Raw genomic sequence first — 13,690 nt, 5'->3', positions numbered from 1 at the left:
CATCACCTGTGTGCCCTTCATCGTTTCCTCACTCATATTGTTTTTAGTCCTACTTCGTCCCATCCGGGTCTGACGGGCCGACGTTCTGCATCACACTGTAAGTAGCACATGCTTCCATCAAACTGGTTTACATTGCAGGCCAGTCACAACCATGTTACATTTTGAAATGTGTCGTGTAAATTAAGACTTCCGACTCAGTGGTTGGAAAAAAAGTTTAATGAGATCAAACCAAGCCAGCTATATGCACATAACCAATATTATCAGTTTTTAGAACATCTATTTGAAATGTTTGGCAGAAAAAATACATCTATCTACAGTACGGTAAAAAATTAAAAGTATAAAAATATATTACAAATCTCAAGTATTTACAAAGACAGCTTCTCTCTTCACGTGTCTGACTGTCTACAGTTACACTTCTGTCAGTTTGTTTTCAGTCTAGTTACCTAAAACAAGCAACATCTCCTACACACCCTCTGCAACTCAGCACCTAATGCAGAAACAGTGGTGGCCTTTGACGGCCATGACAAAGAGGTCACTAAACTCAGCATCCTCTGGGAGAGGGAAGGGGACGAAGAGGAACAACGATGGAGACCATCTCCTCCTCCACGTTGGCTTAGCAGGAAGTGACAGTAGAGTTCCTCTAGAGGTGGTTAGAAGAACATCCTACGGCAGAAAGAAGGTTTAGATACTTATCTCTGGTGTTTCTACCAACATCCAAATGTACCCCCCCACGCGCACACACACACCTGTAAATGTTGGGGTCCAGGAGCACAGCTGTGTCTGTGGGGAGCTTGGACAGATGAACCACCTGGGTCTTCTGCTGCAGTCTGTCGCTCTCATTCACCCACACATCTGGCAGTCTGACACACAGAAATACATTTACACTGGATCCAAGACCACATCTGGAATGTAGTTCTCCTCACATGCAAAATATGTCTTCTTTTGAGTGAACAGTGGAAAGCTTGATGTTCTCATCTTGAGCTACAATGTGATCTAAAGAACAGAAGCCAATGTTATCTCATCTTCATTCAGCCTTTAAAACAGCAGCTGAATGACTCAGAAGAGTCTCGTCCACGCTCATCCAAACATGCTCTACAGGGGACCTGAAGCTCATTCTGCATTTACGGAGACACATTTCTTTCCTAATGTAAGTCGATGAGAAGAAGTCTCTTCTGGCCCCATTGCCTCACAGGACGAGGTCGTCTCAGTTGACCCGCCGTGTGACCGTAGTGTTGATGTGTCTGCAGCCTCAGAGGGAATCCAGCAGCACATGCATGCTTCCAATGTGAATATATTTGAGTTCTCTGGTGTTACAAAGAGCTCACAAATAAACAACTGATGACGACAATTATTAGAATTATTACACTGCCTAGAATATAAGAGAGAGTTACTGCGGCGTCTCAATGTCAAACACTTGTAATGAACCTGATGAACAAATGAAATAGAAAACGCTGTCAGTACTCCAAATAATCTTGATGTATAAACATCTGTGTGAACAGCTGATAGATGTGTACAAAAGCACAGCTGGTCAGTCACCACTACACGTCTGTACGTGTCAGAACTCACATACGTCTGCAGATGCAAACACGCGTCAGGCTGCTGTGGACCGACAGCTGCGCGTGTCGAGTTCATTGAGAATTAAATATTCTTTGATGGTCACAGGGTTCATTTATTGTTATTGTACAACAGCTGAGCAACAACATGCCATTAGTCGTCTTATTATGCTACAGAGGAAGACATTATGATGGTGGAGGACACATTCAGGATCACAGCCTGAAGACCAACACCACTGAACAACAGCTTTCACAGCTCAATCCCCTCATTCCTTTGTGTCGAAGATCATTTTAGCAGCTGGAACTGATTGATGAACTAAGACGTTGGTGTTATCCATATCCTGGTATTTTGATGGACTGCTGGCGGGACAGAGTGATGAGGAGGACTTACATATCTTCAGGTGTCCAGTGCAGCAAGACCTTCACTTTCCCAGAGTCCTCCTTCCTCCTGGCTATTACCTGAACACACAGACACACAGGCATGAGGAACTGCTCATGCTCACATGAGGTAGGTGTGTGCGTGTGTGTGCGTGCGTGCGTGCGTGTGTGTGAGAGCCCACCGTGCTGTGGAAGACCACACTATGTCCGTTGCCCAGGCTCTCGATATGCGTTGCCAGGTTGAGGCAGATGGCTCGATGGCGGATGGCGTCCATGGTCTGAGCATCAAAGAAGTCATGAGGTCGGGCTGGAAACAAACAAATAGTTAACAGTACAGAAATAACAGATTTAAAAATAAATAAATGATCCGACCTAAAACATCAGCAGAATGATGTCAATCACAGCAGCTAGCAGCACTAGCGCCTGAAGTCGTTAAACCTAGAAAGTCACCAAGTCAGCAACGCTGACAGCCGGCCTCCTTCCAAAGCCACGCCCCCAAAATGATCATCATGACCGTAAACAGCCGTCAGGCTAGCAGCGAGTGCACCAAGTCATCTTCGTCATCAATTACAAAGAAACGCAGAGTTCCATGACGGCGTCCCAGTGAAAGCACGTATTCACTGAAGAACATGTTAAAGAACAGTGTGACGTATTAATGGAGCAGATCTACGACGAGGTTGTCTCCACACCAAACACACAGCAGCGATGCGGTCAGTCTCCGCCTCCTCTGGTCCATGGTCCAGTACACTGAACCCCACACTGCTCAGGGTGCTGGAGGTTGTGAGATGTTGCATGAACGTTAGAGTCCTGATGGGCATGGCAGCCCTGTCATCAGTGTGTGAATGACGACATGTAGTGTTAAGGAGCTTGGAGTGGTGAGAAGACATGAAACGCTATACAAGTAGAGTCCCTTTACTATTTAATGACACGCTACATTCACAGAGCTCCATGTCCACGTAGATTATGAGCTCCATCCATCAGGAGGAGCACAGCATGAGAGCTTAGAAGAGGACTTTGAATCAGAGGTCTGTCCTCCAGAGTAAAGCTTCCTTCTCCTGGTCCTACAGGAGTCATCTGTAGCTGCAGGAGGAACACCAGTGCATAAGCTTCCATCTGGGACTAGAATCTAAGCCTCCACAAACCAGTCAAGCTCTATTTCACATACAAGTCTGTTGGAAACGTCATCACTTCAGCATTTTATTCTATTCGATATTTGTGTGAAATGCCCATAATTAGTGACCTTTGACCACCAGGATGTGATCCGTTCATACCGACGAGCACGTTTGAGCCACACATGAAGAAACACTGCAGGAGTTTCTGAGGAATCATCCACAAGACTGACAACCAGAGACCATGAATAACAGTGGAACACCGTGGAAATGCATTTGGATGTAAAGGTGTGTGTATGTGCGTGTGTGTGCGTGCTGCACTTACGGAGGGAGCGTCTGTGTTTGTTCTTGAGTTTCCTCCTCTTGTTCAGGCCGGCCTTGGATGGAGACTCCTCCTTCACTTTGCCCTGATTGGAGACTTTGGAGGAGCCCTGGGAGCTGAAGTGAGTGGGCACGTGACGGGCCAGCCCCCCCTGAGAGGCAAAGGTGGCGTTGCAGCCTCCCACCACACACTGCAGGAACACAGTGAAGCCAGAGGGTGGACAGGGTTACAGGTACGTTTCCACGGAGGTTCATGGCTGCCTGGACTTCAGAGTGAGTGTGTATGTGGTCACCTTGAAGGGCTTGTCTCCGCTGTGGGTCAGCATGTGTCTCTGCAGCCAGCTCTGACTGGTGGACGGCGTGTTGTACACCTTGCAGCCCTTCCACAGACACACAAAGACCTGTGGAACACACACACACACACACACACCACCAATCAACACACAGAGCAGCGGTGTGAGATTACTGGAGAAGAACAAAAGACCGTCTACAACATGACAGAGAGGACTTTCAAACCCGGGTCTGTTGAAGAACTTAGTCATCAGAAAACTCCGACAGAACCACGTGTGAGATGGTGAAATAGCTTCAGAACTTCTCTAAATGTCTCCTTTCATTCATGAGATCCATCTCAACAGCAAACACAAAGAACACAGCGGGTTGTACACAGTGGGTCTTCTAGTTTGCTTAAACGTTCTGGTTCTGTAGAGACAACCAGAACAAACAAAAACACCAAACAAACAAAACAGAATAAGTGGAGAAGCTGTGTGGAATGAGTCATGTAGGGGAGGGTAGGGTGTGCTGAATGAGTCATGTAGGGGAGGGTAGGGTGTGCTGAATGAGTCATGTAGGGGAGGGTAGGGTGTGTGGAATGAGTCATGTAGGGGAGGGTAGGGTGTGCTGAATGAGTCATGTAGGGGAGGGTAGGGTGTGCTGAATGAGTCATGTAGGGGAGGGTAGGGTGTGCGGAATGGGTCATGTAGTAGAGGGTAGGGTGTGCGGAATGGGTCATGTAGTAGAGGGTAGGGTGTGCGGAATGAGTCATGTAGGGGAGGGTAGGGTGTGTGGAATGAGTCATGTAGGGGAGGGTAGGTTGTGCGGAATGAGTCATGTAGTAGAGGGTAGGGTGTGCGGAATGGGTCATGTAGTAGAGGGTAGGGTGTGCGGAATGAGTCATGTAGTAGAGGGTAGGGTGTGTGGAATGAGTCATGTAGGGGAGGGTAGGGTGTGCTGAATGAGTCATGTAGGGGAGGGTAGGGTGTGTGGAATGAGTCATGTAGGGGAGGGTAGGGTGTGCTGAATGAGTCATGTAGGGGAGGGTAGGGTGTGTGGAATGAGTCATGTAGTAGAGGGTAGGGTGTGCGGAATGGGTCATGTAGGGGAGGGTAGGGTGTGCGGAATGGGTCATGTAGGGGAGGGTAGGGTGTGCTGAATGAGTCATGTAGGGGAGGGTAGGGTGTGCTGAATGAGTCATGTAGGGGAGGGTAGGGTGTGCTGAATGAGTCATGTAGTAGAGGGTAGGGTGTGCGGAATGGGTCATGTAGTAGAGGGTAGGGTGTGCGGAATGGGTCATGTAGGGGAGGGTAGGGTGTGCTGAATGAGTCATGTAGGGGAGGGTAGGGTGTGCTGAATGAGTCATGTAGTAGAGGGTAGGGTGTGCGGAATGGGTCATGTAGGGGAGGGTAGGGTGTGCGGAATGGGTCATGTAGGGGAGGGTAGGGTGTGCTGAATGAGTCATGTAGGGGAGGGTAGGGTGTGCGGAATGGGTCATGTAGGGGAGGGTAGGGTGTGCTGAATGAGTCATGTAGGGGAGGGTAGGGTGTGCGGAATGGGTCATGTAGTAGAGGGTAGGGTGTGCGGAATGGGTCATGTAGTAGAGGGTAGGGTGTGCGGAATGAGTCATGTAGGGGAGGGTAGGGTGTGCTGAATGAGTCATGTAGGGGAGGGTAGGGTGTGTGGAATGAGTCATGTAGTAGAGGGTAGGGTGTGCGGAATGGGTCATGTAGGGGAGGGTAGGGTGTGCGGAATGAGTCATGTAGTAGAGGGTAGGGTGTGCGGAATGGGTCATGTAGTAGAGGGTAGGGTGTGCGGAATGGGTCATGTAGGGGAGGGTAGGGTGTGCTGAATGAGTCATGTAGGGGAGGGTAGGGTGTGCTGAATGAGTCATGTAGTAGAGGGTAGGGTGTGCGGAATGGGTCATGTAGGGGAGGGTAGGGTGTGCGGAATGGGTCATGTAGGGGAGGGTAGGGTGTGCTGAATGAGTCATGTAGGGGAGGGTAGGGTGTGCGGAATGGGTCATGTAGGGGAGGGTAGGGTGTGCTGAATGAGTCATGTAGGGGAGGGTAGGGTGTGCGGAATGGGTCATGTAGTAGAGGGTAGGGTGTGCGGAATGGGTCATGTAGGGGAGGGTAGGGTGTGCTGAATGAGTCATGTAGGGGAGGGTAGGGTGTGCTGAATGAGTCATGTAGGGGAGGGTAGGGTGTGCTGAATGAGTCATGTAGTAGAGGGTAGGGTGTGCGGAATGGGTCATGTAGTAGAGGGTAGGGTGTGCGGAATGGGTCATGTAGGGGAGGGTAGGGTGTGCTGAATGAGTCATGTAGGGGAGGGTAGGGTGTGCTGAATGAGTCATGTAGTAGAGGGTAGGGTGTGCGGAATGGGTCATGTAGGGGAGGGTAGGGTGTGCGGAATGGGTCATGTAGGGGAGGGTAGGGTGTGCTGAATGAGTCATGTAGGGGAGGGTAGGGTGTGCGGAATGGGTCATGTAGGGGAGGGTAGGGTGTGCTGAATGAGTCATGTAGGGGAGGGTAGGGTGTGCGGAATGGGTCATGTAGTAGAGGGTAGGGTGTGCGGAATGGGTCATGTAGGGGAGGGTAGGGTGTGTGGAATGGGTCATGTAGTAGAGGGTAGGGTGTGCTGAATGAGTCATGTAGGGGAGGGTAGGGTGTGCGGAATGGGTCATGTAGTAGAGGGTAGGGTGTGCGGAATGGGTCATGTAGTAGAGGGTAGGGTGTGCGGAATGAGTCATGTAGGGGAGGGTAGGGTGTGCTGAATGAGTCATGTAGGGGAGGGTAGGGTGTGTGGAATGAGTCATGTAGTAGAGGGTAGGGTGTGCGGAATGGGTCATGTAGTAGAGGGTAGGGTGTGTGGAATGGGTCATGTAGTAGAGGGTAGGGTGTGCTGGATGAGTCATGTAGTAGAGGGTAGGGTGTGTGGAATGGGTCATGTAGTAGAGGGTAGGGTGTGTGGAATGGGTCATGTAGGGGAGGGTAGGGTGTGTGGAATGGGTCATGTAGTAGAGCAGGGGTTCTTAACCTTTTTGACCTCGGGGCCCAACTTTTCAAGTACAAAGTGTCCCGGGGCCCACTCTGACTATATGCATCAAAAGTGTCAGACAACCTGTAGGTCATACAGAAACAGAGCAGTGGGCCTTTGGAGTCAGTAAAAATTTAAGATTTTTGTCCGCATAAAATAAAAAAGTATCTTTCAGTATAAATAACTGCCGGTGGCTGTATCTGTACAGGTATAGGACAGTATAGGGCTGTAACTACACTATCAGTGAACAACTGCCTCAAATTTGAAGAAGATTGGACAAAGTATGACCATTCTACAGTGTTTCTTCATGAAGAGATCCAGGCGGAGCTCTAAAAGGACATTTGGAGACCCAAATGGACACATGGTAACTACATGATATTCTGACACACTAAAGGTGGTTCTCCCTTTATATTGTGATTTTATATTATTTTCCTTTTATTTTTAGCCTTTGCAAATTGCAAAAACTATGTATATATGGTCGAAGACATGGTGTGTGAGTAGCGGACTTGCTGTGCTTAATGGCTGCGACCGAGCGCACGAACGAGAATGAGAATAGCTCAGTTACGCAAACGTTGGTTGACGGCTTATGGAAGAGGAGGATACGGTTTGTACTATAAGTACTAGCGGTTTCTGAAGGCACTAGCTCCATGGTAACATCCGCTAGCACGTTGTCGGGTCTGTAATGTGTCTTCTTCCGTCGAAATGCTGCAAGATACGACTTGCAGCGGTTATGGCGACTTTGGACAGTGTGTGTGTGGGCTCCTTTTGTGGAGAAACCATAAGAAATGAAAGAAAATCGATGATTTCTTTGCAAAGAAGAGGATTTTGGGCATGCTGGGATACCAAACACGGACATGTTTTGTGACGTTTATGCGCAAACAAGCCGTAGGAACGGAAGGGGAGGGGATCGAGGATGCCAGTGTTGAACAGGCAAAACCCTTGTTAAATAAATGAGATGATACAATTTGATGATCACAAAGACATTTATTATCATGTGTATGTAAACCTGCACACACAACAAGAAGCCCAACAGGCTTTCCCACGAGCGTTGGATGTTTCGTCGCTACGTGTCGCTTTATTTTTGAAGGCTTCAGTGCTTCGTTTGATAGCATTAGCTCACATTCCACACACTGAGCCCTCGGCTCTGCCTCGTTGCCTCCGTTCACAAAGCCGTACTTAAGAAAGTCAGGGTTGTACTTGCACACACATTTTGACTTTTGGGGGGTATGGCACCGCTGTCGTCTTAATGTTTTCTTTTTAATAACTTATCCATAACTTTCGCTACAGGCTAGCGGCTAGCTGAGTGTCTTCTTCTGCTTATTGCAGCTTGTTAAACAACGGACTGACGCATTACCGCCACCAGGTGGTGGGAAGCTATATTGTAACTGAGCGTCTCATGGATAACAGTAATATCTCTGGTGTCTTCAATTGATAACCTATGCGGTCCCGCGGCCCACAGGTGCAAAACTGAAAGTTTTTCGCGGCCCTCTAGGTGGCGCTCGCGGCCCAATCATGGTCCGCGGCCCTATGGTTAAGAATCACTGTAGTAGAGGGTAGGGTGTGTGGAATGGGTCATGTAGGGGAGGGTAGGGTGTGCGGAATGAGTCATGTAGGGGAGGGTAGGGTGTGTGGAATGGGTCATGTAGTAGAGGGTAGGGTGTGTGGAATGAGTCATGTAGAGGAGGGTAGGGTGCCAGGTCAGCAGGTGAAGGCGAGGTTGAAGAGGTGGGTACTGAGGGCTTGTTTGAATGATGGTAGGGAGGGAGCCTCACGGATGTGGATGGGGAGGGCGTTCCAGACGGGAGGTGCAGCGGCTGAGAAGGCCCTGTCACCCAGGTCCAGCGCTTGGTCCTGATTGTCTTCAGAGTGTTTGCACCGGACCTGAGGCAACGGGTTGGGGCGTGGGGGGGAGGAGGTCTGACAGGTAGGGAGGGGCCAGGTTGTTTAGGACTTTGTAGTGGTGAGTAGTATGTTGAAGTCTATTCTGTATTTGACCGGGAGCCGGTGGAGGTTGTGAAGGACCGGGGCGATGTGATCATAGCGGCGGGTGAAGTGAGCAGTTGAGCGGCGGAGTTCTGAACATATTTGAGTTTATTGAGGATTTTGTTGGGAGAACCAGAGGATGCTGTTGCAGTAGTTGAGTCTGGAGGATTTAGTTTCTGGGTCCATCACAGCAGAGGAACCCTGAAGCTCTGCTGCTGTCCTAGTGTGGACCAGAGGTTGTCAGGGGGCTGGTATCAAGTTAAGTTCTCCTGTTAATCAGTTCATCATTCAGGTTAACTTCAAGTTGAATTGATGACAGATATCTATGCCGTTCATAGAGGCAACGTGCAGAACAGTGTTCGCCGATCACCAGGACTTTAGAATATAAGAGAGTACGATACAAGAAGGCTGGCATCCTCCTGAAGATCTAAACCTGAACAACCTGTTCATCAGCAGCTCTACTGGAGAAGGGATCACACTGGACGAGACTGGAGACAGAGAGACGGACGAATAGAGAGACGAACAGAGAGACAGACGAACAGAGAGACAGTCTCGTTAGGAACAAATTCCCTAACCGGCCTTAGCGCCGCTCCCCCTAATCAAAATTAGGGACCTCACTAACTTCCCGAAATAACCGCCGCCAATGTGTGAAGCAGTTCCTTCGGCGTGTGGATGAAGACGCATTGCTAGTGTGACTTTGGTTACGCTGCCGTGTCCTCAGGGTGTGACCTGCTGTACAGGGAAGATGGCGATGGACCAGCCATGACAGGACAACCGTCTCTCTGTGATCTAACCTCTAACGTGTGGAAGTAGCACAGTATGGTGACGTTGGCTGTATAGTAGATCAGATCATCAGAGGGCCTGAACACTGCTGCTGTCCTAACACTTAAAGAGAAGAACTTCTGATTGAAAGTGGAAGAGAGCGCTCTCATCATTCAACATGGAGACAGCTTCACCTTCCTCCATACACATGAGTAACCTGAGAGCGAGACACTGACCCCGCCTCTCTGCCCGTCCACATGCGTGGCCCTGATGTGCTCGGCCAGGTCAGGGCTGCTGGGGAACAGCAGCTGGCAGTGGTCCCAGCAGCACGTGGAGCTCACAGACTTGCCCCCGCCTGCCACCGCGCCGCTCCCCGCCGCCGCGCCGTGGCCGTTCAACATGGCCGGGGTGGAGCGGCCGCTGGACGCCGTGCTCTCCAGGTCCATCAGGGTGCTGCCGATGCTAGAGGACACAACACAGAGACCACGTTAGAGACCAGATACACACCGGAGCTCACACGGTATACTACACACCATCCCAGACCACAGTGCAGAGTCGATGCAGCTCACACCTTTCAGGGTGTGTTGTTGAATGAGAGGAGCGAGTTATTAAAACGCAGATTTAAGCTGGAACCATTCTTTATCATTGACCCAGTGTGTTGAAGGACTGTGGTACCATTGTCGTGCCGTTACTTTAACAATGGATTTAAATGAGAGGCTGCTCTCAGTCACTGTAAACATGAGCAGCAACATGTTGCTCATTTGAGCAGCTAAACGTTGAACTCTGCACAGTCATCACTGCAGCACGGTCCTACCGAGCAGCTGATTCCAGAAGAACTGAACCCACTGGATGTTAAAATGGGAATCATTTCTCTCTTAAACTTTAAGCTTAAAATGGTCAGCCATGACCAGATGCACATCATCTTAAGGTGAGCCAGCTGACCATCTGCTCTGATCCACACGCACACCAGCTGCCTCTCTGCTGTGTGAGGGAACAGAGGATACAGTGAAGTCTTACAGCTGCCACAACAGCAGGATTACAAACGTTGGGGCAGAGACACAGGAGAAGATCTGCTCTATGAGCCACTTCCACACAATGGCTCACTACTGCTCACCAGATATAGTGCCTTCAAATGTCATGAAACAGTCTCCACTCTCCACAAACATGTAGTAGCTCTTCTGGAGCTTTCAGCCGGTTCTCACAGTCTTCATCAGTGGGTGGCGTTTGCGCGACAAACACAGTATTTAAAGATTCATTCTTTTTTACAGCAACTTCTTGAAGCAAGCTCCACCCACTGATGAAGCACGTGGTTCAATCAGAAGGAAACACCGAAGACTGAAGTGCATTCGTCCTGAACAGCTCCTTCACTACAAGAACACTCAACGTGTTGTACTTTGAAATCTGCAGAAGTCAAGTACATTTGATTGGATGGCAGCCGAGTCTCCAGACAACACAATGACTGATGTCTGTCTGAGTGATGCCGTGTTCACACGACGAGCAACAACACAGAAGCGTGGCCTTCTAATCGTGGGCCGGTGTCTGTGTCGGTGCTGCTCGGCAGCGGGTGGAGTTGTGTCGTTACACAGCGCTGAGCGGGACAGCTACACTCGCGCAGCTGCTCGTAGGGTAAACACAGCACCGGGCACACTCTGACTACACAGTGGGATCTCCAAAGACTGGAGGGGACAAAGCTGAGGGGACATTCAGCATCGTATCGTCAACAATCACAGCAACTGCTGCTGGTGTTTCAATGAGACGATGAATTAATAGAGGAACATTACAAAATATGAATGAACGGGGAGGTGGAGAGCATCACTGGGTAATAGTTCATCCTGTAATCAAAGTGGGACTGTGAGTGCAGCTTCCACTGATGCCTGTCCTCTTACTCATACTGAACTCACAGGCAGCCGGGGAGGTGTGCACACTACAGGTTTCACAGCCGCGGTAGTGTCGTCATTTCCCTCCTCGTTGGCATGACTGGTGTGCGGTTAGATGATATCTGGCCACGGTTCAGGATTTAACCCGTTTAACAGCTACTCTAAATGATTTGCACAGTTTCAGTGCGTCAGAGGCCTTACGGGGAAGTCACCTTTCTAAAGAACCTTCCTTACAGCCTTTTGGTAAGTGTGCAAGTTATAATCCTAATCTTTGATTATTTGTTTCAATAATCCATATTTTACTATCACAGTAGTGGTTTGCTGCAGCTCAACCATCTGTTGGTGCTGATTGATCGTTAAAGTGTCTGGAGTGATGTTTGTGTGACTGAGTGCTGCTTGTTGGTCTCAGTCATCATGAGGAGAAACAAACTACATTATAAAGTGAAACGTACCATCAACACCAGAACGTTATGGTGACTAATAGAACAGATACATTACATATCATCTTGACTTCAGGACATAAAGATAATAATTACAGTACAAGTACACATGACTGATAGGAACATGTTGGTACTACACAAAAATGCCACTTCAGCAGTTTCTAATAAAATGCTGTTTTATCACATTTTGCCCAAGATGAGCATTACATTATCTTTAGTCCCGCCACGCTCAGCGGCACCCGTGCGTGTGTGGAGCTGCTTCTGGAGGATCTCATCTCATTCACGATGGTTTTGGATATTAATGCAATGAGCAGTGGTGACAATCACCCGATTAGATACGATTGTTTTGTTAATTGTATTTGTTTGATCAGTATTATTTTATCATTTCAACAAATTCACAACACATATACTAATGTTATTGCTTAATTCCTTAACTAGCAATCATTTAGATTTATCAGGCTATCGCACTAGAAAATAAAGTTGTAGTGTTGTTGAATTATTACTGTCTGACAGCCTTAACACCACCGCAGAGGTCCATCTCCCAAATGTGCCAGAGGGAGGTCGCTCCCGCCGACCGCCCGCGGGGAGATGGGAGAAGTAGCGGGGGAAGGGACGCCTGCCGCGGTCACATAGCTCCGGTACCACCGTGACGGCCGGCGGAGGAATGAGTGCAATAGCTGATAAAGGGATCTGACCCCATAGCTAGAGACGCATGCTGTTCTAAGATGTGACCTGTGACAAGAGAGCAACATTTCACTTATTAATAACAATAACCGAATCAAAACCCTCCGACAACACACAGTTGTGCGGTTAACGGAACGTTGTCGTCACCGCATGTTCAAAACTTCGCCGAATAACCCCGGGGACCGTTTAATGAACCCGTGGAGCACGTCCCGGTTCACGGAACGTTTCCCGGACCGACAACGTGCCCTGCTACACACACATTTCGTAGCTAACCCTTGAAGACAGTGAACTCGGCATCGTGGTGAGACCTCCCGTAACCTCTCGGTGTTTCGAGGCCTCACACACACACACACACACACACACACACACACACACACACACACACACACACACAAGTGAACAGACCTGTCCTCGGAATCCATCCGGCTGAGCGGCTCTCCGCTCGCCGAGCTCAGCTCCACGCCGGCTCGTATTTTGGTGCCGTGCTCGGCTTTCTCCGCAGTCTTTGTGTGCTCGCTGGGCGGCGAGGAGAACACGTTCTCTGCCTCTCTTTGTTCTTGTTTCAGCACCCGGGAGTCCTCTTGTGCGGAATCAGTGCTACTCGCCAAACTCCCCTGTGCGGGACTTTTCCCCGGTTCAGAGAGTTTACCACCGGGTTCCCCTTCGTCGTTGCCGGTCTTCTCGGTCGGTACCGCTCTTTCTTTGCAGTCGTCGCGAACAGGAGACAGGTCGTCCCCGTCCTCCGCCGCCGCACCACGACCACTGTTCACGTCCATTCCTGCTCTGTGCTCGTTGTTGTCGCCCGGTTCCTGTTTGGGGTCCGGCACGGCCTGTCCCTCTTTGCCGGTTTCTGCTGTTTCCCTGGTTCCGTTTTGATCCGACGTCGGCTGGGAATCTTGTTCGGCCCCGTCGCTCGTTATTTGAGCCATTTCCGAACCGTACAGAAAGCTATCTTTGTGATGTTCCACTCGAAAGTTGCCCTCCGGCTGCCGTTCTTCCTCCGCTCACACTCCCCGCTTCAAGCGTACAACTCAGCAGGGGGTTTGCATGACGTCGGGGCTCCGCATGGCCAAAGCTCTTTTATTGAGATGATGTCTCACTCTGTACCTATACATGCATCCAGCAGTACGTTGACAATAAAGTGAGTAAAGCGCGTCTCTAAACAGCAGTGCTAGCAAAATGATTCTCTGTAGCTTTTGCATATAGTTTACAAACTTAAATTCTGGCTTTTTGACACTGACCAACATAAGAAGCCCACATGTCTGATGTCGTAG

At 49.5% G+C, this 13,690-nt stretch overlaps 1 protein-coding gene across 2 annotated transcripts; it reads right to left on the bottom strand.

Annotated features, from left to right (window-relative positions):
- Positions 1–238: 238 nt before the first annotated feature.
- Positions 239–13,426, bottom strand: aebp2 (AE binding protein 2). 2 transcript variants are annotated; one of them, XM_079294759.1, is made up of 8 exons: positions 12,822–13,426; positions 9,652–9,877; positions 3,655–3,762; positions 3,366–3,552; positions 2,114–2,238; positions 1,945–2,012; positions 747–860; positions 239–663 (listed from the first exon to the last, which is right to left on the bottom strand). In XM_079294759.1, the coding sequence occupies exons 1-8, from the start codon at positions 13,343–13,345 to the stop codon at positions 651–653; spliced, it is 1,365 nt and encodes a 454-aa protein (XP_079150885.1). In that variant the 5' UTR covers positions 13,346–13,426; the 3' UTR covers positions 239–650. The 2 variants fall into 2 exon arrangements, with proteins under 2 accessions (XP_079150885.1, XP_079150886.1); XM_079294760.1 differs by having other exon boundaries at positions 239–640; positions 809–860.
- Between the last annotated feature and the right edge of the window lie 264 nt (positions 13,427–13,690).

Source organism: Melanostigma gelatinosum, assembly GCF_949748355.1.
Source record: "Melanostigma gelatinosum genome assembly, chromosome: 22".
NCBI classification, from domain to species: Eukaryota; Metazoa; Chordata; class Actinopteri; order Perciformes; family Zoarcidae; genus Melanostigma; species Melanostigma gelatinosum.
The sequence above is the reverse complement of the archived record's forward strand: the minus strand, read 5'-3'. Positions and strand labels throughout refer to the sequence as shown.

Coding starts and splice junctions, on each gene's coding strand:
- aebp2 (XM_079294759.1), bottom strand. CDS start 13,345: ATGGCTCAAATAACGAGCGACGGGGCCGAACAAGATTCCCAGCCGACG. Junction 2,013..2,113: donor GTGTGGTCTTCCACAGCACG/GTGGGCTCTCAC, acceptor CTGTGTGTTCAG/GTAATAGCCAGGAGGAAGGA. Junction 861..1,944: donor CACTGGACACCTGAAGATAT/GTAAGTCCTCCT, acceptor TCTGTGTGTCAG/ACTGCCAGATGTGTGGGTGA.